The sequence below is a fragment of the Triturus cristatus genome, chromosome 3_1, assembly GCF_964204655.1.
Source record: "Triturus cristatus chromosome 3_1, aTriCri1.1, whole genome shotgun sequence".
Classification (NCBI taxonomy): Eukaryota; Metazoa; Chordata; class Amphibia; order Caudata; family Salamandridae; genus Triturus; species Triturus cristatus.
This window is the reverse complement of record NC_140583.1, coordinates 245,620,013-245,646,961: the sequence shown is the minus strand read 5'-3', so window position 1 is coordinate 245,646,961 and position 26,949 is coordinate 245,620,013. Positions and strand designations below refer to the sequence as shown.

General features: G+C 43.7%; 1 protein-coding gene across 2 annotated transcripts in view; it reads left to right on the top strand.

The window, feature by feature from the left end:
- The window catches only part of LOC146860022 (uncharacterized), a 269,057-nt gene that overhangs the window by 229,101 nt on the left and 13,007 nt on the right, over positions 1-26,949 (top strand). For both annotated transcript variants that reach the window (XR_014978762.1, XM_085643785.1), the window contains exons 22-27: positions 95-284; positions 435-517; positions 9,403-9,501; positions 10,308-10,424; positions 21,523-21,681; positions 24,120-24,180. Coding sequence is in view for 1 of the 2 variants with exons in the window: in XM_085643785.1 (XP_085499911.1) it covers positions 95-284; positions 435-517; positions 9,403-9,501; positions 10,308-10,424; positions 21,523-21,681; positions 24,120-24,180 (709 nt within the window). In the remaining variant the exon portion in view is untranslated. The remainder of the gene's footprint in view (positions 1-94; positions 285-434; positions 518-9,402; positions 9,502-10,307; positions 10,425-21,522; positions 21,682-24,119; positions 24,181-26,949) is intronic.

The following is a 26,949-nucleotide window of genomic DNA, read 5'->3' as shown; positions in this document are numbered from 1 at the left end:
AGCAAAGGCGAAAGGGCTCAGGAGGTTTACGGTTGCAAGAGTCATGGTTCAAGAGCTCCTCCATCAAATACTATCTACTTTGTTTCATTTCCAGTTGGCAGAGAACGATGATCTTACAGAGCGAGATTCCCGTGATAGTCGGACATTGTCTCCAGCATCAAGTGGACGGTGGACCCCCAAGAAAATCCAGACCATAGGTTCCCTAGGCAAGGAGGAAGCAATAACCAGCAGAAGATGTTCGCGGTGTGATGCATTCTTGGAGCAGCTAAACAAGATGATTCAAGGTGAGAAAATGCACCCCAGCAGTCAGTGACTTTTAGGGGAGCCGCAGGTAAATGTCCCACCAACAAATGAGAATGTAAAAAGACAGAATGCAGCTTTTCCAGCCTTTTCTTCAACTTCCTCTGTCAATGCGGTTTGTGCTTTGTTTGCAGACTGCCAAGGAAGGGGTATTGAACTACAGGAGGAAAAGAAACAGGCTCTCACAGGCCTCGTCCAGCTGCAGCAAGTCCTAAAGGTGAGGAACTGATGGCCAGGTTGTGATGAGGGGTAAGTGAAGGAGTAAGTTAGTGGGAGTGACAGTAAAACAATGAGAGCCAGTATGCCTTTACTCTTATCAACCTTCTTTAGGCCTTCCAGGACAGTAAAGAGTACTTAACATAAATGTGAGGGACACTGTGGAAAGGCAGGAGGAGACACCAGGTGCAAGCCACATCCAGTGAACTCAGAATCTAGATTTCCTATCAACTCTTGATCTGGCTCATAGTCTCCGCCACAGGAATGCACAAGTTGATGGCAGATGATGGAGTTTACTGTCAGGCTCATCCTTCTGCTGTATCCTTGTCTACTCTTGTAATTAAGACCCTGCATGCAGTAAAATACACAATAGACACAATAGAATTCGCCCACTTTCATGCTCTCAATACCCCAAAAGAAGGTCATTATGCAGGCCATTTTGCAGTAATTTATCATTAACAGTAGGTGGCACTCTCAAGTTTCTGGATGCCCCAGCCATGCCTGTGTAGGTAACAGATCTGTCTATGCTTGCATACAAGTGCTGCTACGTGTACATGTTTGTCCCACAACTTCAATACCCTGCTTTTACCAGTATGTCACTGCATGCAACAAATGCTCTCTCCATCTTTAAATATTTGTTAATGTTCCTCCAGTCTCATATTCTGATAGCTCTGTAAATAGTGTTCTGCTTTGATGCTAATGTGCTTCCTTTACAGTGTGCATTCCCTTCCACAATTTGAATATTAGCGGCATACCCCTCACCCCACTTTTCTCCAGTGCTCACAATCTGCTCGTTTATAGTGGTGGGCGGAATGTGCAGAATTCTGCGGGGTTATATAAAAACTCTGCACCTGTAGCACTGAAAAGTTAGCATGAGCAACACCATGAGGCGTGCAAGAGCGTGCAACCCTTTGAGTTGATTTTGCTGCTGCTTGAGTACAAAATCTGCCCCAGAAGCAGCCCTTTGACCGTGAACGCCCACATTAGAAAATCTCGCCAGAAGTTGTAGCGACCAGAAATCGCGCTAGGGGATGCTAAATCTTATTTGTCAGCTTGAATTTCTGGAGTCTCATGGGAGAAAAAATACTGCCACTTGGCAATTGATGGGATTTAGATGGAACTCAGTGTTATAAGAGTAACAAGGAATCACCAAATTCTGTCAGTTCTGCGTGCAGAATGACATTTTCTGCAGAGGCCTACTCCTTGGTGTAATTTAAGCCATTCCCTTTTTCGGGCATTATTCAGAATTGTACATAAAGTGCGTTTGCTCGCTTAGTTTTGGTGTCTTCTTGTAAAATAATAGGGATGACTAAAGTAAGTCCACAGAGTATTAAGGGATGCAAACAGGTACACAAATCATTTTTCTCCATGTGCCCTACTTTTACTGCAAGAGGACAATTTAACCACAAGACCTGGATAGTATCTTGAGGAAAACATTTGCGCTGGGGAGTTTTTGCTATCTCTTGAGCTCCATACTACAACTGCTTTATCTGTAATTCTTCTGAAAGTCTGATCTCACAACTCAGCACAACAAATGATGCCTCGAAACTGACACATGCAATTTTACCATTGTATGCTGAATAGCACTATTCACATGATCATACTTTTATTTTATTGTGTTGATTTTTTCACTTTATTTATTCATTTTATATTTTATGTATTTATAAATACAGTTGCAATCAGATGCAATCTGGGGTTTTCTAAAGTAGTGCATACAACCTTGTAGTAGCCTCAGAGAGCCCTGAATTTGGATACAAGAATGAGATCATCCAAACCAGACCTGAAGAAGGACATTTTGGTCAGTCAGCCTGCTGCGGGGGAGGGTAGCTGGCGAAACACATACATTCTCAAAACTGATATAACAGTGCTAAAGAGATGCAGTGTAAAGCTTGGTAAAAGTCAACAATCGCTAGCAATGCCAATAGATCTGGCTTTAAAGGAATGTTTAATGGAAATGTGTGGTATTACAAATAAATAGCATGGGAAGTAATATGTATTGTGTGGAAGTACTGTAGGGTAATATTAGTGTAGGTTATAAGGTTAGGGGACAGTTGCCCTGTCAAGCCAGACCAAAAAATCCATGTAGGCTAATGACTGCCTTCCTCCCATCTGTGCTGCTGCCAGAGAAAAGCAAACACTACAAACTATCTAGTTATCTAAGACACGTTTACAGTAATACCATGCCATGTATGTGCCCTATAAAGTACAATCTCAGCTAGCTGGTTAAATAAGCAAAAAGATCACAGCTGTGTGGGGGCAACCACGTTTTGTTTCAGAAAACACACAACTTCTGCCCAATCTAAACATATACTCCTGGCTTATAACATGTGGTTGGAGCCAAAGCCCACGTTATTGTCTGGCAACAGCTGCGCTGTCAAGCCCGACCATAATGACTTGGCTGGACTTCAGGAGGACTTGCATAGACTGAATTGGAGAGGTTGTAAGAGGAATGGGCGAGCCATAGGCCTTTTAAAGAGGTAGATTTGTATACACCTCTTGAATTTCAGAAAGTTTCATTCTTGGCTGAGCTGTAATAATAGTGAGTTCCAAAGGGGTGAGCCCCTATATAAAAGTGGGATCTTCCACCAAATTTCTTCCATGAATCAAATGCACAAATGCAATATGTTGATTGACAGATGGACGTGGTTGGAAGATATAGGACAAATAGTTAGGCATTGCAGTCAAGCAGCCCTGTAACGTCTTCTGTACGAGAGAGTGGGTTTTGAATGTGGACCGTTGTTTTGCTGAGTGCCCATGTATTTTATTGTTTAGAAAGTCTGAGACCATCCACTATGATACTACCAAGATAGAATTTTAGTTGCTGGAGGCAGAGGACAGACGATCAGATTCCAGACAGATTGGTGCCCTGTGGCTGGTGGATGCATTGCCTGAGGATACAACCTCTACATACAGTAGGCGTAGATACACACATGTCAAATCCTCTTCCCTTAACCCAGATCCTAGGGACAAAAGTTTACACCATCATCTTGATTGCAGCCGCTGATTGAGACTTCTATCCAGAATGCTGACAATTAGTGCATGTTAGGCTATAACACCCATGGCTCACATTTTCATACTGAAGCCTCCCCATGACTTTCGCCCTCTGCTGGTTGGTGAAAATCTCAGGCCTCGCATGCTTTTATATAAGGTGTGAAGGGAAAACGATACACAGGCTCCTGCCACAGATCCTAAACCCTTCCTGTCTCCTACATCATTTACCATCAGGAAGAATGTTGCTCGCCGAGGCCCCGATTCACATCGAACCTTGGCAGCCGTGATGGAGACTCCTCAGCTGTAGCAGGATCTCTGCAGTCATAGCATGATCTCTGCAATGTGAAACTCCAGTGCGGGGATCCCGCCATGAGTGCGGAGTGCCCGTCATGAGTGTGGAGACTCTTTGTTAATCGGGGCTAGAGTTTCAAAATTCCAACATCAGCAGATTCGTTGTCGCTTTGTGATTTCCTCACCATTCACTGCTCCTGCATAGACTTGACTTGCAGAGCTTGTATTCTAAGGTCAGCACTTCATGGTGTCAGTGCTGGCTTAGTTGGGGAGTTTAATTTCTGTCCTCTTCATGCACGTGTCGCATAACATAAACCACTTCACTGTGCTCGGACACTAATAACCAACATTAGGATAAGGCAGGTCTGATTCTTATATCTTCTACGAGTTACCAGCTGCACAGTCAGGAAGTTTCCACAGGTGCTCACCACCTGCCTAAGAATCTAGTGGAGATTCTACTCCCACCCTTTCCATTTCTGATTTGAAAGAATGACTCTCAATAATCATAATATCACTCATCAGGTACTCCCTTTTTGCAAACACAGGCCAGGAAAGCCTAGTCTACAAAAATAATGCAGTAAGCAACTCCTCCACTTTTACTACTGATCTCCTCTTGAGGGTATTGCATATCCCTATCCCTTGACTTATCTTTACTATGTATATAGCAAATAGAGATTCCTGTAAGAGTTTTATCTGAGATCCTACTGTAACGCGGCGGATGAGTTATCATATTGTTCTAGTCCTGAGGAGAACGTTTGCCGGAATGTCACATCTCTTTGGCTCTCAAGGGGTGGGCATGCTCACTGTGAACTGAGCATCCTGTTGGCAACATGAGTGAATCCACCGTTTAAACCTATGGAGTCTGCAAGTAGGACAGAAGACTGGACTTCAAGTGAGGATCAACTGATTTCCACATGACATAGTCGCTAATACCTTCACTGGTGAATCACGGAATAGATGTATTAATTTACCTTTCTTGTTGGCCAGCAACTGCGGCAGTCACTTACAAGTACTTTTAAGAGGAACTTGGCCCTTTCATGGAAGACCATTAATGGCTTTGCATCTCAGAAATGTAATTGTGTGAATGCAAAGATGTGGCTATCAAGTAGTGTAAGAGAGTTAATCAAGTAAGCCTTTCGTGTCACCAAACATTCATGTAACTGCTTACAGAGAGTGATTTTGATGGATTGACCTCAAAGGAATTAAATGTGAGGTATTTACTTTGAGCCTGGCCCTTTGAGGGAGAGTTCTTGCATCGTTAATAATGAAGAAATCCCTGTAAAAGGGGGGCTGGGGGGGGGGCTGGGTTTGGCACTGAGAGGTTTCAGATTGAGTAAGCCTGTGAAGGTGCGTCCCCGCTGTAGTGTTGCAGTGTATTCTGTTGTGAGTGGGATTGTTTGTGTACACCTCTGTGTTTTGTCGGGTGCACTGTAAGGGGCATCAGTACTAATTTAAATGTTTTGACCTCTGCACGGCTTTTCTAACAATTTGCACAAACCTTAATTGCATCTACCCCATTTGGAAGGACTCGATCTCTGGGCATTTCCTCGTTGCTCCTGCTGAGTGTAGAGCACCATTTTTCCTTGCACTGCAGGGTCTAGAACCAGACACCATTTTGGGTGGATTAGCAGTCCAGGTGTCAGTTTTTTCTCTCGGCTGCTATATAATGAAAACAGCGACACAGATGCGCAGCAGACGCGAGCAGCGGGCACACCGCTGGTACGCAAGTCAAACCTGCCTGCACCCGTTCGCAGCTAGCACCAGCCACGCTGCTCAAAAAGCCAGCGGCAAGGCCACTACATGGACAAGAGATACTCTTTTGGCCCTGAAAGGTGAGCCTTGCATAGGTATGCCACAAACTGACCTTGAGGCAGGATGTTCTGAGTACCGCTGCTTGGTCTGTAACTTTGAATTGAATGTGTGCTCAGAGGTAGATGGGGAAAAGGCAACAAACTCTGTTTTCCAGACTTTAGGACACTATGACATTAAAGCCAGTCTTATCAACTGCAGGTCTCTACCTAAACACGCAGATGATATTTGGCAATCCCTAATGGAATGAGGGAGGATACTAACCCCGATGTGGCCCTTGCGATTCCCCCAGGTTTTCGAATTCTGTGTGCCAATAGGCGTGGAGATAGGATAGGGGGAGGTGTGGCCATTGGCCTTAAAGATACTTGGGAGGTTTCCACCGCCAGATTGGAACACATTGGTATTATCAAGCGACTGACCTTCTGCATAAAAATATACCCCTCCTTCTCCTTTGCTGAGCTGTTGCTATATAGGCCTCCAGACTGCCATCAAAGCCACACAACAGAACTGGTGAATGTCACTGCCCAAATGTCCTTACATTATTCTAATTTTACAGTCTTGGGGGATTTTATTCTCCATGTGTATGTTCCTAGCTGCCTTCAGGCTGCCCATTTAATATCAACACTGAATAGTTTCAACCTCACACATTTGGTCACAGCACCTACCTATAGAGCTGGCCATGTGTTAGACTTAATTTTCTTCAATATGTAAGATTTGAGAGTGGAGAAGTCGCTTCGCATGGTTTGGATGGACCATTTTCTGGTCCTTTTTAGGTTTAGTTTTAAGGAAAAATGCTTGTCAAGCATAAAACTAACAGAAGAAAAGAGGAATTGGAGTAGGGTCACTACAAACACCCTGGAGCCAGTGCTTGATGTAACAGCGCCACAACTGTCAGGCAACCCCGAGAGCGACGCTTCCCACTTTAATGCTTGGATGACATTTGCATTAAATACGGTTGCCCATCTGAGGTTAGTCGCTACCTCTAAAGCCACTCCCTCGTCTCCTAGGGACTCTGATCATCTGAGAAAGGAAAAGAGCAGCTGTAGAAAGTTGGAAAACTACTGGAGCAAGTCCTATATGCCTGCAGCCAAAAGTGCCTATAAAGAAATTCCACAAACGGTTAAGATGTAAGAGGAGGGAACATCTGGCAAGATGTAAAGAGAGCACTGAAAATTCCTCTAAGGAAATCTTCAAGATTGTAAAATCATTTACCAAACCAACAGCGTTGTATAGTACTATCCATCACTCTCTGGCTCTGTGCACAAGCCTGTCCGAGTTATTTGAAGATAAAATACAAAAGTTGTCTTCTTCATTCACTACTGTTTCAGAGCCCATGATAATCAAGGTAGCCCTAGTCCCTCATATCAGACCTAACATTTTCTCTGAATTCCTTTCTTTAACAACAGAGGAGTCAGTGGTGGAACTCCTGAAATGTAAATTGTGTTATTATATTATCTCACAACAAGGTCACTTGGAGGAATTATAACCATAACCGGTACCACTCCATTACATCATGCTCACAAAAAGTACCCTAATGGAATAGTAAGGAATGTAATTCAAAATGTACACAAGAGACACCCTAAAAGTGTGTCTCTTGTGTACATTTTGAATTACATTCCTTACTATTCCATTAGGGTACTTTTTGTGAGCATGATGTAAATTGGGTTCCCAGGGAGATCCCCGCCCCCTCGGTGGTTTAGAACACTGGCCCCGCGGCTAAATCCCTTACTTAACCAAATCTTGAACGCTTCTTTTATTACTGGAATTGTTCCAGCTACTTGGAAACAGGCATATCTTTTACCATTGTTGAAGTAACCTAATGCTGATCCCGAAGTGCTGAGCAACTTTTGACCGATTTCGCTGCTATCTGCACTGGCCACAGTATTAGAGAAATTGGCTCAGCGATAACTAGCCAATTTTGTAGAAGTCAATGGTCTCCTACATGACTCCCAGTCAGGTTTTCGGTCAGGCTATAGTACGGAGACAGCACTGGTAAAAGTGCCTGAATCAGTGAGAGTGGCTGTTGATGGCGGCTCATCTGCCACGTTTGTGATGTTGGACCTATTAGCTGCGTTTGATACGGTATCACAGTCAATTCTGTTGGAAAGATTGAAACATATTGGTGTACAGGGGGTGGCACATGACTGGATCCGGCCTTATCTTGAAGACCGTGTTCAACAGGTTTCCCTTCGCCCTTTCTCCTCCTCATTCAAACAACTTAATTTGTGGAGTACCTCAGGGGTCTGCCTTGAGTCCGCTGTTCTTTAATATCTACTTTGCCCCTTTGGCTGCTCTTATTTCCACTTGGGGAGTGTAGGTAGTTTCCTATGCAGACGACACTCCGTTGGTGTTCTCCTTTAAAGAACAATCCATGGCAGCCTTCCATAAAATTTAAGGAATGCTTAAAAAACATTGCAGTTTGGATGAACAGAAATTGTCTGAAACTAAATGCACACAAGACTGAGGTTTTGTTCTTCAGTCAAGCAACTGTTCCCACGTCGGGCCTTTAGTGGCCGAGAAAGTTGGGCCCCGTGCCTAAGGACTCAGCTAGAAATCTTGTAGTTCGGTGGACAAAGGACCTCTCATTTATGGTGCAAGTCCGTCAAATCTCTGCTAGCTATTTTGGGAAAGTGAGATCCAACATGAAATTTTTATGTTTCCTGCCGGAGGAGAGTTGTACGATTACGATCCATGCACTGGTGACCTGTCATCTGGACTATGCCAATTGCCTCTACCTAGCGTTGCCTGGCTACCTGACCCAGGAGATGGTTCAGAATGCAGCTTCCAAGCTAATCCGCTGGGTCCCTTTTCGACAACACATTTACCTGCACTTGAGACAGCTTTACTGGCTCCCAGTGGCCAGGAGGATTGAGTTTAAGACACTCACCCTTGCTTTTCAGGCCACCCATGACATAGGCCCAGGCTACCTCAAGTTGAGGCGTAGCCTATATTGACAGGAGCTGAACTTAAGATCAAATCAGCAGCGCCTCCTCTGTGCCCACGTTTTGCAAAGATGTGACAAGGGGGTAGGTCCTTCACGGTTAAGACTGTCAAACTTTGGAACTCCTTGCCTAGCCACCTTCGCTTGTTGGAAATGGAACATGAGTTCAAAAAGGCCCTAAAAACCTGGCTCTTTAGGCAGGGGAAGTAGTATCATGAGCTGCTCAGTCTCTAGTCTGTTTTGCTAGTGCTGGGACATCGAGATAGCTGTGCGCTTTAAAAATGTCCATTAATTGATTGATTGATTTCAATGTCAGACGTGAACTGGTCCCAAAAGGGCGACAATGAGGCAGGTGTATATAAGTTATGGTTCTTTCTACCACCTTAGCAGTGGCTACGTTTATGAGTGACTGGGGTGTTGATGCGTTCTCCCTCTGTTGATGTGTGATGAATAATATATATTTAGTGATGCAAAAGGCATCAACCCAACAACATTGAATAAGGTGCAATCAATACCATTTGACACATTTTGAATCTTCAAGTTTCTGGTTGTGCAATACAATATCAAGTAGGTATATATGTATGCATATAAATATAGTATATAGCCCGGAAAGCCATCTGTGATTCAATATGTCATAGCTCCATCAAAACAGACGTTGCTTGCAATTAGTGCTACATGTATCTTAGTATCATTCTGGGATTTCAAATCCAGATGAAACCATGAACGCTTGAAAGAGATTTTGTAATCCTATTCAGTGCATCTCATCATCTTAGCATTTCTATCACTCCATACTGCCTCATGATATGTATTGCTCATCTTCCTTATGCAACTGTTGAAAATTTCTCGCTCTGCAGAGTATGACCGAGCATGCCCGTCTGGATGAACAAGTCCTTGATACGCTCCAGTCAGACAAAGAGCGGCTGAGAAGGCAGCATCAGATGGTGACTGAGCAGGTAAGACCCTGACTCTTGGTCCACAGTGTGTGTGCATGTGAGTGTGTGTGTGTGGAAGTGTGTGTTGTCTGTGTTTTCTTCTTGTGGATGGGAGACAAAGCCAGTTCTTCAGCTTCTCACGCTAAAATAAACTCCTTCTCATGGTTCTGATACTTTGCTGCAGGCTAGAAAATGAGACAGTGCAAAGAAATGATTTATTGTGACATGAGGCCTAAAATGGTGACTGCCATGTTGGCAATATGTGGGAAAATATGTTTAATATTAAACCAGATGTTCTATCCCCAAGGGATACCTTCAAAGGATAGATAAAAGTATAACACCACTCTGCATACAAGCTGCTCCTAGGCAGACCATTGCGGCACACATCCCTTAAAGGAGTCAATGTTGACTTTTCTTTATGAGTAGTGTGTATTTGAGAAGAGTACAGCAGCCTGGATCATCTTTAACTTAAGAAAAATTGAAAAGGAGAGTCCAATAATTAGCCCTTGTAATTAGTTTGAAAGCACTGTTTGTAGGTCTGAACTTACCTATTGTTGAAAAGTTACATAATAGGTTCCTATAGAAGAAGTGGTGGGACACCAGTTCACTCCTCTCTTATCTACTGGGGCAGGAAGGAGACTTCTTCAGTTAAATGATGAGTTTAGACTTTCTGAAGCCTTGGAAAGATATGTCTCAAAACTATCACTTTGATACCTGGGTATAGCATCAGCTTATATATTACCAGGGTGCTCATGCAAGAAGTAATCTCTGGTGTGAGAAATAATGTATTTTCCGATTTTATCCAAGCAAATGACTTTTTTTAACAGCTCAAAGGACTGTTTAAAGAGAAACAAAAGCTGACAAAGGCGTATGAGAAGCTGCCCAGAGAACAGAAAGGAGATGAGAGCCCAGAGGAGTTAATGAAGAAATCCAGAGTGGTCAAGGTAAGGGCAATTCTTGACTTGTCAGGACGTCTGAACCCAGTCCTGGCACCTCTTTCCATGTGGCAAATCTTTGTGAAAGTAGGTTCGTACAGTCGCATCAGGGGTGCGTGCCCTGAATGAGTAAAACCAGCTTCAAATTCAGTGCCCTCATAACGGTGACACTGTGCCCAAATGGCCTTTCCCATGGGTAATCCTGCACCCCTTTAGGACCATTCTGTTTGTTTTTCTTCTACTGCCAGGCTTCTTCCAAGGTTTTCTATGTTTGTTTGGGGGATATGCTTCCCTAAAGAACAGATGAGCCATATCATACTGGTGACGTCATGCGACAATTTGATAGAGCAACAACCACGGCAACCATTAGGTACAGGACTAAGTTACTGTTTTAGATTTGGGAATTTGCTGTAAGTTTGGGAATATAACTTATATAAATCGCATTTCTGGGTTATCCAAAAATCTGTAATAATCAGAGTAAATTTAAGGCAGGTAAGAGATCATTAATTTGAAATAAACAGTAGAAAGCAAATGTGTTATTTTTAATCCATAAGTTTTGTTTTAAATGATAACTTAAAAAAATTGGCTGAAAGAATAGAGATATAGAAAAGAGCACATCAGAACATTACAAAGCAAATGGAAACATTGGAAAAAACATCATCAGAGTAATTCCTTGTGACTGGGAAAAGAGAAAGGCATACTTAGGTCTGGCTTGACAGCACAGCTGTCACAGTGCCTTGTGTGATCAACCTAAAAAAAGAGCTTTCAGTAGTACTACAGAGAGGGGCTTTGGCTCCAACCACATGAATGGTGGATAAGAGTACATGTTTTGATTGGGCAGAAGTTGTGTACTTCCACAGAAACAAATCTTCCACACAACTGTGATTATTTTATTTGTTCATCCAGTTGCGTCAGTTAGAAGCGGTAGGGCTGCCTAGAGAAAGTTCACTAACACACATAAAGTATCGAGCTTCAGTGGGATGGCGCCTGGATGTTTGGGGGCAAAAATTATTGTAATGCTGTTAAAATGTCTTGGATATGAAGACAATTTAGGGTATTTGCTTTTCTTTGACAGCAGCACAGATTCCCTTTCCTTACATCACTAGCTTTAGACTTCAGAGTGCACTTCTGCGTTTGAGCGCGGTTCGGGATGCCCAGAGTACAGCAATCTACATGCTTTTTTAGGTCTGCTTCACAGCACAGCTGTCACCGGACCTTATGTGATCAACTGAATAAGAGCTTTCAGAGTCCAAATGCGAGAGGGGCTTAGGCTACACCAACAAGTCTGTTTACTTGAGGAAAAGATGTGATTGGGCCAAAGTAATGTGCTTCTGCTAAAAGGAGTGATTGTCTTGCACTTTTCAACTTGTGTCACAGTTTAAACTCAATACAGCAGGACTGAGTTGGGTATGGTAGCAAGCCAATTATCAATGCTATGCGTCTGATATGTTTATTATGAAATGTCACAAAAAAGCAGTAGGCTTGATGTATTCATTGTGAACAGAATATGTGAAAGACAATAGGCATGTAAGGATGGGTTGTTATATTAAAGCCTACAGATGGGTATTTTGTTACATGAAATTTCACAGATTACTTTAGTGGGCAAGGATTTTGAAGTTGATTATATCCTGTAACAAACCATGAATATAAAAGATCTGCTCTATTGAGAATCCTTGTTAGGCTCGCTTAGGTAAGATAGTATTTTGCTTAGCCAACAGTAATTGTGTATACCGTTCTGACTGTTTACCTGTTGGCGTGCTCCGAAAACGGTAGGCCTTAGTGGATTATGGTGGCAGCCTTTAGGGCTGCTTGGTGCACTAGGAAATGTTATGTCCGATGCCATAGCTCTGATCTGCTTATTATGAAAAGTTATGCCAAATACAGCATTCCTGTATCATTTATTGTGAACAACATTTGTTAAAGCCAGTAGGACTTTAACAGTTGGTTGTTATGACATTGTGTTACAGGCGAACAGCAATCACTAATTACCATAGTAGTCAAGGTTTTTGGCATTGGCCACCCACTCTGATAACCCTGGGGGTTTTCATTGTGATGATTCTTGTTGGCCCGAATGAGAGGGATTGCATATTGTTTTGCAAACTGTAATTTTCTACATATATGCAATCTTGTAACTATATGCATGATGGTAGCCAGTTTATTTGCATTTGAATGGGATTGAGTTAGTTAATGTGGAAAGCCGATGGTAAAGGATATGGCTTTATCAGTTAAATGGGAAAAGTCATGCCACATTCCATACGTTTGATCTGCTTGTTATGAAATGTTATGAGAAAGCAAGTACTTACTGTAACAAGCATGTGTTAACGGCAATACATTTTAAGGATGGACTGTTAAAGCACTGTGCTAGAATCTCACAGATTACTGAAGTTGGTAAGGGCATTGTTCTTAGCGGTGCCCCCGGAAAACCCTCTGGGATAGAAGGCATCTACTATAATAATTCTAATTAGGTTCTTTAGGAGAGATAGTATTCTGCTTTACCAACATTAATTGTGTATTGATTTGTAATTCTATGACTATATGCCTGATGGTTACCTTATGGGAAAGATTATACTAGGTGCAGTAGGCCTGAGTTCGTTATGGTGACAAGCCAATGATAACACCTATAGGCCTAATTGGTGCGAAAGGAAAACGTTATGCCAGATACCATAGGTCTAGTATGTTTAGTATGGAAAGTTATGACAAAGGGAGTAGGCCTGACTTATTTACTGGAAACAGGATTTGTTAAAACTAATATACCTGTAAATGTGAATTGATACCACATAATCTTGTAGGCTGTAAACAGGTATTTGGTTACATGTAATCTCACATATTACCATAGTAGGTCATCCACTCTGACAAGCCCTGGGAGTAGAGGACTTTCACTGCGATGATTCTTGCTACGCCTATTGAGAAGGGTTGAATATTGTTTTGTCCTCTGTAATTCTTTATATATTTGTAATTTTATAACGGGATGCATGACGGTTGATAGTTTATGCACACTTCTGTAGGCCTGTGTTGGTTATAATGTCAAGCTACTGGTAAAGTCTATCAGCTTAGTGGTTAACTGACAAAATTTATGTCAGATTGCTGACGAATGATCTGTTTATAATGAAAAGTTACTGAAACAAAAGTAGGCCTGAATAACCTATTGTGAAAATCATGTGTGCAAGGGTGGATTGTTATTACTCTGCGCTAAAGCCTGTAGACAGGTATTTTGTTATATGGGGTGTCATTTGAATTATGTGTTTTCACATAATTATGTATAATTTTGGAAAAATTATGAGAATGAATGCAAAATTACGTGCAATGCAAATCCATCATTTAGCACTATATTTAATGCAAATTATGTCTTCCCAATTTTTAATGCTAATGAGATGAAAGGCTTTCCAAGACAGTATTAATATCTGTTAAAAAGACAAAACAGCATCTAATACCGCTAAAGAATGTGCCTCATTATTGCACTCAATTTTCCTTTCCATGCTGCATATTTTAGTCAACTTTGCTGCATAATTTTGTCCTCCATTTCTGCATATTTCCAATGGCCCTTGGTGTAGATTAACTGATTCAGCATGGTCTGGTGTTATGATTAGGGGTATTAAGACAACATTCTGGAGGCAATGTCAATGTTAAAACATGCTTGGAGCATTCTGGTGTGGAAAAGCCATTACATCCACAGGAGGTCTTCAGTAGTACCTAAATTCAGGGCTCTGCATCTCTCAAACAGCTGTTAACATTTTAAATGGTTGGGTGGGAGAGGCACCAGTAGGATTTGAGGCAACCATTGCACACACAGCTTTTGAGTGGCAACACTGAAGCTGAGATTTAGGCACATGGTCCCATGTCAACTTTAACCCCTATATTTCCCTCAGGATAGAGTGTACAGAGCTGATGGGTCAAACAGTTCTGAAAAACAAGACCAAGATTAAAGGAGAAAATTATTGTATGTCACACTAGAATGGAAACCGGGCAGTAGGGGCACCCCAAATTTTGAAAGATGTTTAATGGGCCGGACTGACGCAGGAACGCCATACTCACAGTTTTAGAATGTCTCCAAACCATCTCACCTCTTGGTTTCTGAAATATCCTTGGTTCAGTTCTGGCTAGCTATTACCCTTGGTGGCTCCTGAGAAGGCTCACCCCCAAGAATTCCTCCACAGAGCTCTAAACAAGTGTGTGTCCGGCTTTTGTCCTTCTGTATTGGCAGTTCATTTCCACAGCAGAACAGTTCCAGTGTTGTCTGCAGGGTGCTGCAGCAATAAGGGTTTCTAAAGTGGTCTAGGCTTTGTGCCATCATTTAAGGGAAACTGCATCAAGGGGTGCACTAATCCTGGTCCGATGCCTCTTTCTGGCCGGTGCTGCAGAATATCTTTGAATATCCAAATAAATATGATGGGTTGGACCTGAATGACCATTTCTTATACAGTTCGCTGGGGTGATGGCAGGATACAAAGGGTGTCACATGCTCGGAAATCTACAATTTACAATCTATGCTGGCCAAATCGTTCAGCACATTTCCACAGAAAAGGAGGTGAGAAGGTCTGGCATGAGCTTGTTAAAAGCCTTGCCAAATGAGTCGTCTCTCGGTCACAGACCACCCATACACAAAACTATAGCAGGAGACCCCAGGTAGCCTTGAGGATGTATTACTGGGGTGTGCCGGTACTCCCAAGCATAAGTAAGCTGTATGAGTGAAGATCTATAGGACAAGATCCTGAAATAACTAAATCATTTCTGGTCAGTCCTTTGTTCAGTAGCGGAACCTGCATGGCAGGATGTTTGTTGGATTCCCTAAATCCTTCCACTTGACCTACTAGCTTGCAGGGTTAGCTACCAGGGTAGCCACATCCAAAGGCAAAATGGAAGGAAGACTCCATCCTGCATTAGTTTTGTCCTCTCCTCATAGAGAACACCACCCATGCAGCTCGTAACCAAAACCCAGGACCTCATTATGATATCGGTCGCATCGCAACCGACAGGCCATCGGTTGCGGTCAGACATCTGGTACCGTGGTCCAACCGCTGCATTATGATGCAGGCGGTCGGAGGCAGGGAGCGGAGGGACCGATCGACGCTTACGACGGGCTTTTTGAGCCCGTCGGTCCATCGATCAGAACGTAATAACCTACAACAGAGGCGGCGCCTATCAGACAAGAAATGCTGTTGGAAACGGACTTTGGAGCCCTTAGCAGGGCTCCTGTGCCCCCGCGACCTCCGCTATGAGGTCTGGAAGGCACCTGTGTTGCCTCCCCAAACATCCATGCCCCGTGTGCCAGGCGCCACATGTTGGTATGGATGTTTGAAAACATCAACTTTTCCATTGTGGCTTGTGCTGCAGCCCTTTTCCGGCCGCAACACATGCCGCAATGGAAAAATGAATGTTTACGACCGCCTCATGTGCGGTCGTGTCCTAATTTGTCAGATGGAACGGCCAACTACTAGTTGGGCGGTTTCCATTCCGGAACGATGTTGGTGGGTTGCACGTCTGACTGTGCATCGTAATACAGCCCTACTGTAATATACACCCTTAATTACACCACATGCACACCATGTCATACAACACTCCACTTAGATGCTTCGGGAAATGAAAGGGCACAGTTTTAGGGGATTGGATGAACTCTATACATTAGAACGAGTAGACCTTCTCTCCAGGGCTGGAGTTAAAAAGGCTGTTACCAGCACTATAGAATCATGTGCCATCGATGATTTAGCTCCCTCATAGTTGAGGAGTCTGTGATCACCCCCATAATGTGAGTGGAAGGCACTTTGGGTTCACACCCAGTCTAGCAGAACTTTGTGCTCTGCTGGAAGAGCAACAGAAACATGGTGCCCCCTTGGTGGGCCCCCAGATTGTCGAGTCCACTAAAGAAAAGCAATAGAGCAGGTCTGAGACACTGGACCAAAGTCAAGATAGCAGATCTTTCCTTGGTGTACGAGGACTCTTATGATTATCCCTACAGTTGCATAGGTTAACGGAATAGAACTCTTGAGGTTCTGATTGCACATATATCACATGGAAAAGCCATGGTCCCGAATGCTCTCCTTGAGCAACTTCTCCGACATTTTACTCGTACTTTCTTTTAATGGGGAGTTTTCCACTTGCGCTTTTGTGCACAGTTGCAAAAATCATGAGCACAAAAAATGGTGATATCGAAATTACTAGGATTGCAAGAGTGCAAAAAAATATTATCATAAATTGTTACACGTTGGCTTACTATATTTCAGAGGTAATGAAATGAGCCCGGGTAGGTAAAGAATGGGAACATTTCTCCTATCACTAACTGCTCAAGTAAGATTTGTCTTCCCTATGGAAGTGAACTACTAAAGAACTTCATCAGGCAGAAATCAGTGACTGGGTGCCAACTACTGAGACATGCAGACATTCTAAGTCATCAGCACAGTGTGACCATCCTCGCGCTGTGTCTTGCGTAAAGAATTACACACCACTGTGCTACATTGTCTACATGACCAATTTTCCTGAAGGTAACACTACCCGCACCTAGCTGATCACGTGGAGGCCTACTGAAGCGTGTGTGGTGCACTGCCTCAAAGCAGTGGTGGCTGGTGGTATTTGAAAGTGGTGAGGCGTAAAAGTTGGGGGATGAGAATACCATTGCGAGCGAGCCCGTCTAACATAAGGCAGGTTGAGATGTGTGGGTTTGGAGGGGGGGGGTTATTCCTCTTGAAAAAATTATAGGGGCAGAAATGAGTGACAATGGGGCATTTTAAATCAATCACATTTGAGAAAACAAGAAGGTTCAAAAAGCAATTGTGAACATGTAGTCTTGAAAAATGTAAACACATTAAAAACTGCCCCATAAGGTCTGTTAGGCCAGTTTTTACAATTGACTTTCCTGATATTACCAGAAACATTGCCTGCAGCAAAGGCAAATGTGTGAACTCTCCCTTACCTTGCAAAATACTGCCTCGATTTGAAAACGTTGCTCTCCCCTGCTTTTTTAGGTCTCGCTGAGTCAGCACGCATGCGCTGCTCAGAGAGACTTTAGTAGATGAGTTTTCAAAGTGCTGCTGGCTGGCGACAGGCTTGCATTCACGCGAGCGTGCACGCGTGAACCGCCAGCCTTCAGCACCATCTGTCTTTCCCCTCTTGCTTGCTCCCTGCCTCCTCCCCTCCCCCGCTGCTGCGCGCGCATCCCTAGCATGTTTAGCATGTCATTGCGATCACTTTTGCTTTCAGAGTGATCGCGATCGCAATGACTTTCGCTTTTACGGCCGCGTGGCGTTACTTTTACTGCCGCGCAGAAAATGCTTGTTTAATGGAGTGCACGTAAGCCTTACTTGATGCTTTTAGAGTCAGGCACACAGGAGCCGATGCCTTTCGCCACTGCAGCTTCTGATTGTCGGCTGTTTAGTTCTCCGTGAGCCAGAGTGCTCTCCTACGTTGCTACCTCCAAGGTCGCTGGTGCAAGGGTACGAGTATTTCGGCCTCCCTTTGATGCAGTGCCTCTTCACGGGGCCATGTCGTTGAGTGAAGCCAAGGGCAGGCTAGACCAGTAGAGGACAGAGCGGTTCGGCTCAATTTACCATCTCGCGATCCCAGCAAGCTGCAGAAAGTGCTGTGAAGTTCGGACCCTCTGCGCTACCATAAGGGCAGGAACGTTCTTTGTATTTATCAGCGCCTTTCTCCTTGCTCTCCGGTAAGTGATTAAACTCGCTTGCGGTGGTGTTGCATTCTACAGCGGGGGTAGCTCCGGAACCGTGCTCTCCAGCGGTGGAGTCAATCCGTCCTCTTCAAGTAAGTCCTTATATGCTTGTGACTTCTAGTGCGTTGTCTGTCGTATGCCTTGCCAGCACTGAAACGATTCCTTGTCAATTTCAGACTTGGCCCCCACCCTCCCATCGGCATTGGAATCACATCACGCCACTGACTGCCCTCCATCCCATCGAGCCACATGCAGCCCCACTGTACCTCCCCACATTGGTTTTTTCAAACAACTCCCGTTTCTCATTATAGGCAATTAATGCCTCCTGACAAAAATAAATAGATCACTCACCAGAGTTCCGCTGACATTTGCTCTCCACTCGTGAATGATCACCCTCTTCAACGTGTGTGCTAAAAATCTCTATCCTCCAACGTTCCTAAAGGTTCTGTTCCGTCTCATTAAACAAATCCACTGCCCTAGACCCATTAACTGGCATCCTGCGCGCACTTGGGGTTCCTCCTCCCTTTTTACTCCCCCACTGGTTACAAATAAAGGACTTCAACGTACACACCAATTATCAACCCTCCTTTCCACTTCCACTTCCATAAGTAGATTTCTTGTTTAATATTAAGCAGGCAACTTGGGGTCACTCTGTCTGACCCCTTTCTTTCCTTTCTCTAGAGATATTTAGTGCTCACCACCAGCCGTGGTCAGTAGGAGTAATTGCATGGTGGTGACGTGGGGAGGGGGGTAGTAAACTATGGATTACGGAGGTTTACAGGTAAGTTAACATATAAATTAATAAAACGAATTTCGTTGCGTGCATTGCATCGCATTTGGGGATGCAGTGCACGCAACGAAATTCGTTTTATTAATTTATATGTTAATTTACCTATAAACCTCCGTAATCCATAGTTTACTACCCCCCACCCTGCCGCTCCCCCTCCCCACGTCACCGCCCTGCAGTTACTCCTACTACCGACCGTGGCTGCTCACCACCTGTCCTGATGATTATCTCGACTGAATAAGAAGGAAAACGCCGTCGACATTTGAAAATATTTGATTAGATTAAGGCATCTGCTGTGAAGGTGCACAGTAAATCTCAGGGAATAGTAATGATAGTGAGATAACTCTGGTGGTTAATGCACTTTCTGGAGAGATCTGTGTTTTGTGAAGTCCCAGATTTGAATCAAAGTAGTAGAGAAGGTAAATGTGTTTCCTGCAAAGCACATCATCTAACAAGCAGATGACAGATTTTTATTTTACGAAGATAGTAAATTGGGTTACTTGTTTTAACACAGAGATCCTTTTGTTACCTGCAGGTCATAAATTGTAGGCCTTCTAAAAGACCACAGTGAGGTATGAAGAACATGTGACTCCTGCACTTTGTAACCCTCACTGTCTCATGTAACTCATCTTGTACAGTGATTTCCACATGTACATGAGTAATTGTCAATGTATAATGTGTATGTTACGTAAAGAGCTCCGACACCCTGCATTGGGTTGCATAGCACTATAAAAGAAATAAAATAGTGCTGTTGAAATTGTTATTAGTGTTAATACTGGGACAGACAAACACACCTGACAGTCTTACAGTGCATGCATCTATTATATACAGGGACTAGACAAAGGCAAAAGCTGCCTCTCTTAAGTACTTGTGAAGAGATAACAAGCTGTGTGCCTTTGTTGTGAGGTTACAGACCCCCTCTAGTCAGGATACTCTGGAGGCCTGATGGCCCCTTAACTTCGGCCCAGCAGGAGGTGAACAAAAGCTCCCGCCCCGCCTGCACGTTGCTGCTGGGAATCGAAAGCAGATAACGTGCAGGCGCTTCTGAACATGTCCTGGTGTCTGAAAATTACGGCGGGAAAAGTTTAGCATATTTCTTTCGGGCCGAAGTTCTTGGCAGGGGTGACGCCATCTACCTGCGTGTACACCCGACTTGTGCCCTGCCCACAACACTCCTGTGAGCAGAAATGCTGCTACCGCAACACACAGGATAAACTACTACTAGCGAGCCTAAAGGGGCATGATGGGAAAGAGCATATTTTTATGGGCCCATTGCTGATAGCTGACATTCAAAGCAGAATTCTTGAAAAGGTAAACCTCCGTGCCAAGCCCACACGGCTGTGCTCCTTCAGCAGCAAACACTCTACTAGGTCAGGCGCTGCTTCATATGTGCGTACACTAAAGGCCTACTTGCATCTCCTCACTCTTGAGCCAATACAGACACTGAGAGGATGTGGCCTAATGGCTAGAGCGATTGACTTTGAAGCTGGGGAACTGGGTTTGAGTCTCGGCAGGGACGCTCAGCATCTTGTGATTCTGGGCAAATCACTTAATCTCTTCGTGCCTACCAAAAATTAATGTGTCCTTCTTTAATGTAACTAGGGCTCATGTAAAGCACTCTGATACCTTCAGGTCGGGTTCACCTTCACTTGAGCATACGGAAGGACCTTCAACCTCCAGTTCAACTTCCTTTTAAAAGAATAAACATATAACCATGTAGAATTGGATGGAATCTCTGTTCTGGGAGGTCTGTGTGTCAGAAATGTATTATGGGAAATTGTGTTTCTTGTTGGTGATAGGCTCTTTGAGCTCTGTACAATTCATTAAATTCTATTCGCTTACACAATGGACCAATGCAAGTACTAAGCATACAGATATAATAATTTCCGTTTTAAGAGGGTTAATGACCAATGGAGAGATACAATCAGTCTAAAGTGAGCCAACGTGAGGGCGATAGAGTGGAAGGGCTTATAAATGCGTGAGAACATAAGCATACACCTGTTGTAATCAAGATAATTGTACCAACTTGAAGCCCTGACTTAAGGAGTGAAGAGAGGACTAGAGTTTAGTGTAGGAGTTAGATGATAAAAAAGTATTTAAGGGGGATAAAAGTAAAAGAAATAATAAAGTTGGTTGACCTCTGTAGACACCAGTAGAGAGACCTGCTCAATTCTATATTGCGTTACCACTGACAATGACAACATGTCTTATGACTTTCTTCATATGTCTCGTCGTTTTCTCCGCTGCTGTCTATTCTGTTGACTTCCAGCTCTCTTAGTTTTTTGGGCTTTAAACTTTGTGTTCCCATCATTTCGGGTTGGTTCCGACTATGCCCTCGACCTGGATCCCCCATCTTGTTGACCTTTGCTTGATCTGCTCCCCTTCCCCGTCTTTATTTTCCTCCCTTACTTTCTTTTCCCTTCTCTCTCCTACATCACGCACTAGCAATGCTTACTACTGTTTTCTTGTGACTTTCTTATGTGATTGTATGTGCTATCTACTAGCAACTCTTGCCTCTTGACTTTGTAATCATTTTGTAATTTATTGTGAATTTCTCTAAACTGCAAGTCACTGTTTCCTTATGTAAAGCACTCTGATACCTCCGGGTCTAGCCAGCGCTATATGAAACTCATCAAATAAATAAATAAATTATGATCTTGCAGAATGTGATGGAGGCCCTTGGATCTGAGGAGAAACAGCACACAGAGCTGGAGGCGGAAGGTCAGCGCCTGCGAGAGGAGCTGAGTAGAAAGCAAGGCCCAGAGGGAGGCGAGGCCGCGACGCAGGCACTCAGGACCGCGCTGGGCGAGAATATGGAAACGGTATGTCTTCTGAGAGTACAGTAGTGAACTCCTGCAAGATGCTGGGATTTCCAAACTTTATGGGTTGATTTCAATGGCAGCCCCTGTTTTCTATTGAATGTTCATTGTTTGAAGTATTCAATAGTGATCTGATTTCTTGAAGAAACCAGAATCTTAACATCAATTTAACTCACCAATAGAGAAGTAGATTGTAGTGATGAAGTCCATAGCCAAGATGTGGTTTTATATAGATTTATTAAGTTTAGTCAAAGGTAGTTGAGTTGTAGAGATGCAGCCCCTACTAGGAGCGGTCTGCCTGCCGCTGAGCCTATACTCCCACTTTCACGCTTAAGCATCCAGGCACAACAACATTCCATTCAAGACCATCACACCAACATTCCATGCATCACATTCACACTGGCTGAGCAGCTTGGGAGAAAGTAACCAAATAAATGTAATACAGATTACAACATGGATTGAGATCGGTGGTGTTTTGACAGAGCTGCATTTCAAGGGGCTGTTTGTGCCAAACACATTGTCATCTTCATATTCAATACCAAGTGCATGCATGTTTGACATTCAGCTTTTTAAAGGTGATGAAGGTGTGGAGGCATGTAGACGTCTTGAATGAGGTGAGGGAGGTATGACCACAATATGGGAGAAATCTGTTGGAAAGTTGGATTTTTACTTTATTCTTGAAGATGGAAGTGGATAGGTTGCATCTGATCACCAGATGATTGTAGGGGGAATACCGGAAAAGGGTTGATTGTAGGTTTTCTTTTTGTTGCTTAAGTAAGAGGGAGCGTGTGCTTACAGAGGATCTGTTTCCCCCAGGTATGGTCAATATCTGGGACAGGTAAGAAGGGGTATTGTGGTATAGCGCTTTGTGGGTCATGTAGGCAATTTTGAGAGGGATCCTAGCCTCTAGGGTAGCCATTTTAGTTATTGCAGGTCGGGGTGATATGATCTCTTTTTTTTTAGCCAGTGATGAGCCTTGCAGCCACGTTCAAGGTAGCTTTGAGCAGTGCACATTTGCTTTTCGGAAGGCCTACTAGTGTGGTACTACCATAGTCTAGTTTGGATTTTACAAGTGCAATGGATGAATGCATCTTTAGGAAAAGCGGACAGGAAAAGCGGATAGACTAAAGAGTATGTAAAGATTGTGCTGGATAAACGTCTATTTCGCATATAAGCAAGTGTCAGCAGTTGAGGCAATAGATGTACAGAGGGGCTACAAAGTTGAGTCCTTTATTATACATGTTATAAGGCAAACATTCTAGGGCCCCTTTTGTCCAGGTATTTGCCTATCGAGTAAGCCTCAAGATTATTTGGATGGGGGCCAACCAAGAAGAGGACAACCAACTGTCACTTTAGACCCCCTAAGACACTGTTATATGTGAATACTGAATTTTCCTGGTGCAAGTTACACCTGTATAGATTATGTGACGATGGCAGTGCTGGTGATGTAGCACAAAATCTTTGTATGTTGTATTTTTATCTACTTTAGAACCAGATTAGAACAAAGAAAATGAGACTTTGAACTGCACCTTTGCAAGTGCTTAGCTATTAGCGGTGATGTTGGTGTTAATATGGCCATTAACAGTCAAGTGAAGACTTCTCTCTTTTTAGGCTGTCATGCCTTGGTTTGGTCCTTCTCTGGCCCATTGTTAAGCATTTTGGTGCCCTTGGGTTTTATACGTTGTTTGGAATTGGGTTGTTGTTGCATGTTGCTGTCACCCGGCACCACGCCGGTGGTGACGGGTACTCCTTGACTTGTTAAACGACTTGTCGACGTGTTAAATTACTGGCATGCGAGTCTGGTCAGACCTGATTCACTGCAATATTTTTTTCTGCCTGACCCCTCCCCCTTCCTTAGGATGACCCCCCACTCCCTGACGCTGAAGGAGATAAGACACATAACACTGTTGCAGTTGTGTCTCCTCTGGGACAGATTAGGATTCATTCCAGGGAAAGATTGCTCTAGTACATTCAGGCCTTCCAGGCACTGTATACCTTTGGAGACAAAGATAAGCTGGCCGTGGGCTGGCAGGCAGCAGTGGTGGTGGTTGTTTATTGTTATTCCACTAGCATTTTGCCCACCCGCCTTCTAGCTTGCAGTTGCAGCAGCTGGAAAAGAATGGGGCCTTCTCAGCGGCTCAGTAAAAGAACTATGTGTCAGTTCCCTTTAAGGTCAGCGAGGAGGAGGGGCCTAAGTTAATGGGAGGGGACAAAGAGGAAGGCAAGGTTGATTGGTTCAAGGAACTGCCTGCTTCAGGTCTGACTTCATCTCAGGAGTAAGGATTATAACGAGGGAGAGAGGGTGTGGTGCACGAAGATGACCGGTAAGCATTCCAGTCATTTCAATTTTACAGTAAGTGGCCTCAGAACAGCTGTTGGTTAGCCCCTTTCCTGTAACATTTTTGCATGCATCTGGAATTAAACATCTGTCTTCTCCACAGATTTCTTCCATGGCTGCCGAGATCAAATCTCTGCGGGAGAAGAACGAGAGCCTGATGAAAGGTAGTGACTTAATCATAAAGTTTTTACGTTTAAAGTTTTAAAAGTTTAAACCTATTGCCAGGTTTAGACTGAAGGTTTTGTTATCTGTCGCATTTCACCCACAGATATGCCAGGTAGGCATTGGGCTGGAATTATTGATAATGCCTGTCCATGGGCACTGACCAGGAAGACCAAACCAGTCAGGGCAGGTGTGGGCCCCAAATATGTAACTGAATCCCTTAATTAGTATCCTGCACAAAGAACCTCGGAGTGACAAAAGAGTGTTTACTAATACTGTTTTATTGTCATACAATTGACTCTTTGCAGTGAAGCACACATAGGAAACGTGCACCACTGTAAATCCGTTCATTAGATACAAATGAAAATGATTCAGCACCTCTCTTCTAAATAAATAATGTGTATGAAGAAAAACGCAAAGGGCCCCTGTGTGGAGTGTGGGATTTGGAAGGGGAATTTAGGTTGAGACAATGGGAGCGAGTGGGGTTCAACATGTAGAAGTCACGCTCTCACTTCTGACCCTCATTGATGAATAGCAAGACTGACCGGGGCGGCTCACCCCTCTCTGGTACTCAGTTACCCTCACTGAGAGTCCATTGGGCTCTACGAAAGGACTCTGTGCCATCTCGCTTGCTTGTTATTGAGACTTTCCATAAATGCCAAGGTCATAGAGCGATCCTACAGCTGCTAATAAACTGCTTATAAGAGCGGTGAGTAGCCAGTTTCACCACCATGGCTTCCCTTTTCTGTTCTTATATTAGGGAGAATGTGGTGCCCCTTGCACTGCGGGTGGTTTTTTCTTGCTCTTTGCTTCTGTAACTTCACTCTTTGGAACCTTTAGCACTAATATCATGTTATGAAAGTGGATCAGGGGTGGAGGGGGAGAAGGCAGGCCAACTTCACTATGCCTGGCTGGGACCAAAGGCGCTATCCCCAAATACTATGTTTAAGACAGGACAGACTAAGGGGGGTTTATTAGAATTTGTTGGATTCTGGACATTTTCCAATATTTAAATTATTCCACCCCAGACATCATCACTCCATTCTACTCTGGAAGCTTTAGCTTCAGCAGTTTATCATTATAAGCAGTGCATCCTGAGTGATGCCGCCAGCATCCCTTTCACCCTTAATTAGGCCTTACCGTTCTGGATAACAATGCTGGGCTCTGGTGTTGCCTGTTTGACTGATGTGGATGGGGAAAATGTGAACCCTCCTCTGGGATATTTATTTTTTCTCATGTCGGTTCCTCCTCACCTAGGGCTCATCCTTCTTAAGGCGTGCTTCACCTAGGGGGGCTTGTTTCTCTTGAAAGTAAGCTTTAGTGTGTGTATGTGTTGTCTCCTCATCAGAGCAAGCCACCAAGGGGTCTGTGTTAACCTTTTTACCATTTATCCAATAGAGTGAAACTGCAGCTCCTGCCTTATCTTTGTTCTTCACCAACATCTCTTGTTGTCAAGGTCGATTCTCCTAGCCAGGAAGTGATACCTACCTCTGATTATATATGGGAGTTCATTCGTTCAAGGCTGCCACATTTGCCTATACTGCAGGTACCACATGTGGCCAATATTTATTTAATTTTACACATAAACAATGGATCGAACTCTCTGAGCCCTTTCCCTTCAGAGGCACGTCTGTGACTCGCAGGCATAAGTCCACATAAGGGAAGCATGCAGACATCTTAACATTAACAGAGTTTTGCAGAGATTGCAGTGGCTATGAAAAGTGATGAAGACTGGCAGTGTTGTGGACACAGAAGCATGGCCACCAGTTGCATGAGGGGTCATTAAAGCAAGCTGTTATATAATATTTGGATCAAATATTTATTGAGTAAAATTTATATCAGCGTCCGGGTGTCAAGAGCATGGACCTCCTGAGGCCTTCCTTGCCGAGCCGTATGCCTTAGAGTTTGATGGTGCTCCCAGATGTGCTACAGACGGAGAGTTCTGTTGAAGCCGTCCATCATATCAGATCAACTCTGACCATGCCAACTACTTTGAATTGCACCTTGTAACTTTGGTACTGTCCTCTGTCGCATAGTACATAACTGCAAGTGACAAAATCTGCAAACCCATTAGGCAGTGGGATATTCAGTTTTAGCGAATGATACTCAGTGCACATTATTTGCAAAAATGCCATAGCAGGATAAGGTAGTGGCACTCTGGTGCATACCCGTGCTCACGGGGATCTCTGATCATTACTGGTCATGGCCAGCTACTGCTCTAGATATATAAAGTACGTTGTCACCATCAGCACTCTTCTTTCAGAGGTCACAAAGCAAGGATGTGGTCCTCGGTGATCTGCTGTTTCCCAACAGGCATTCTAGTAGATGGAGAAAGTGACTCCAACTGAACAAATGGTATATTTCAATACTTAATTTAGGCACTGAGCTGAGGATGTCAGCCCAATGGAGCTGGGAATCATACTTGTTCAATACAACTATGGCATAGAGTCCTGAGGAACATATCTGATGTTAAATGAGTCTAACCCAAGCCTAGGAAGGCACGTCTAGTGATAGTATGGGAACAGGAACATTACCACATCTACCTGCATGTCAAGCCGTTCGACATATAAAAGGACAAAGAGGCACTACTTATCATCTGTGGCAACCTCAGAGACAAGAAGGAACCATCCACTGAAAAATGAAGGAAAAGGTTGATGGGATATGACCTCAAGATATTTTGGAAATTAACTTACTCTCTGAAGGGGGTACATGAAAGTGGTTGCACTATGCATCAGCATGTAGTGAAGATACTTGTGCGCCTCGCCTTTCCT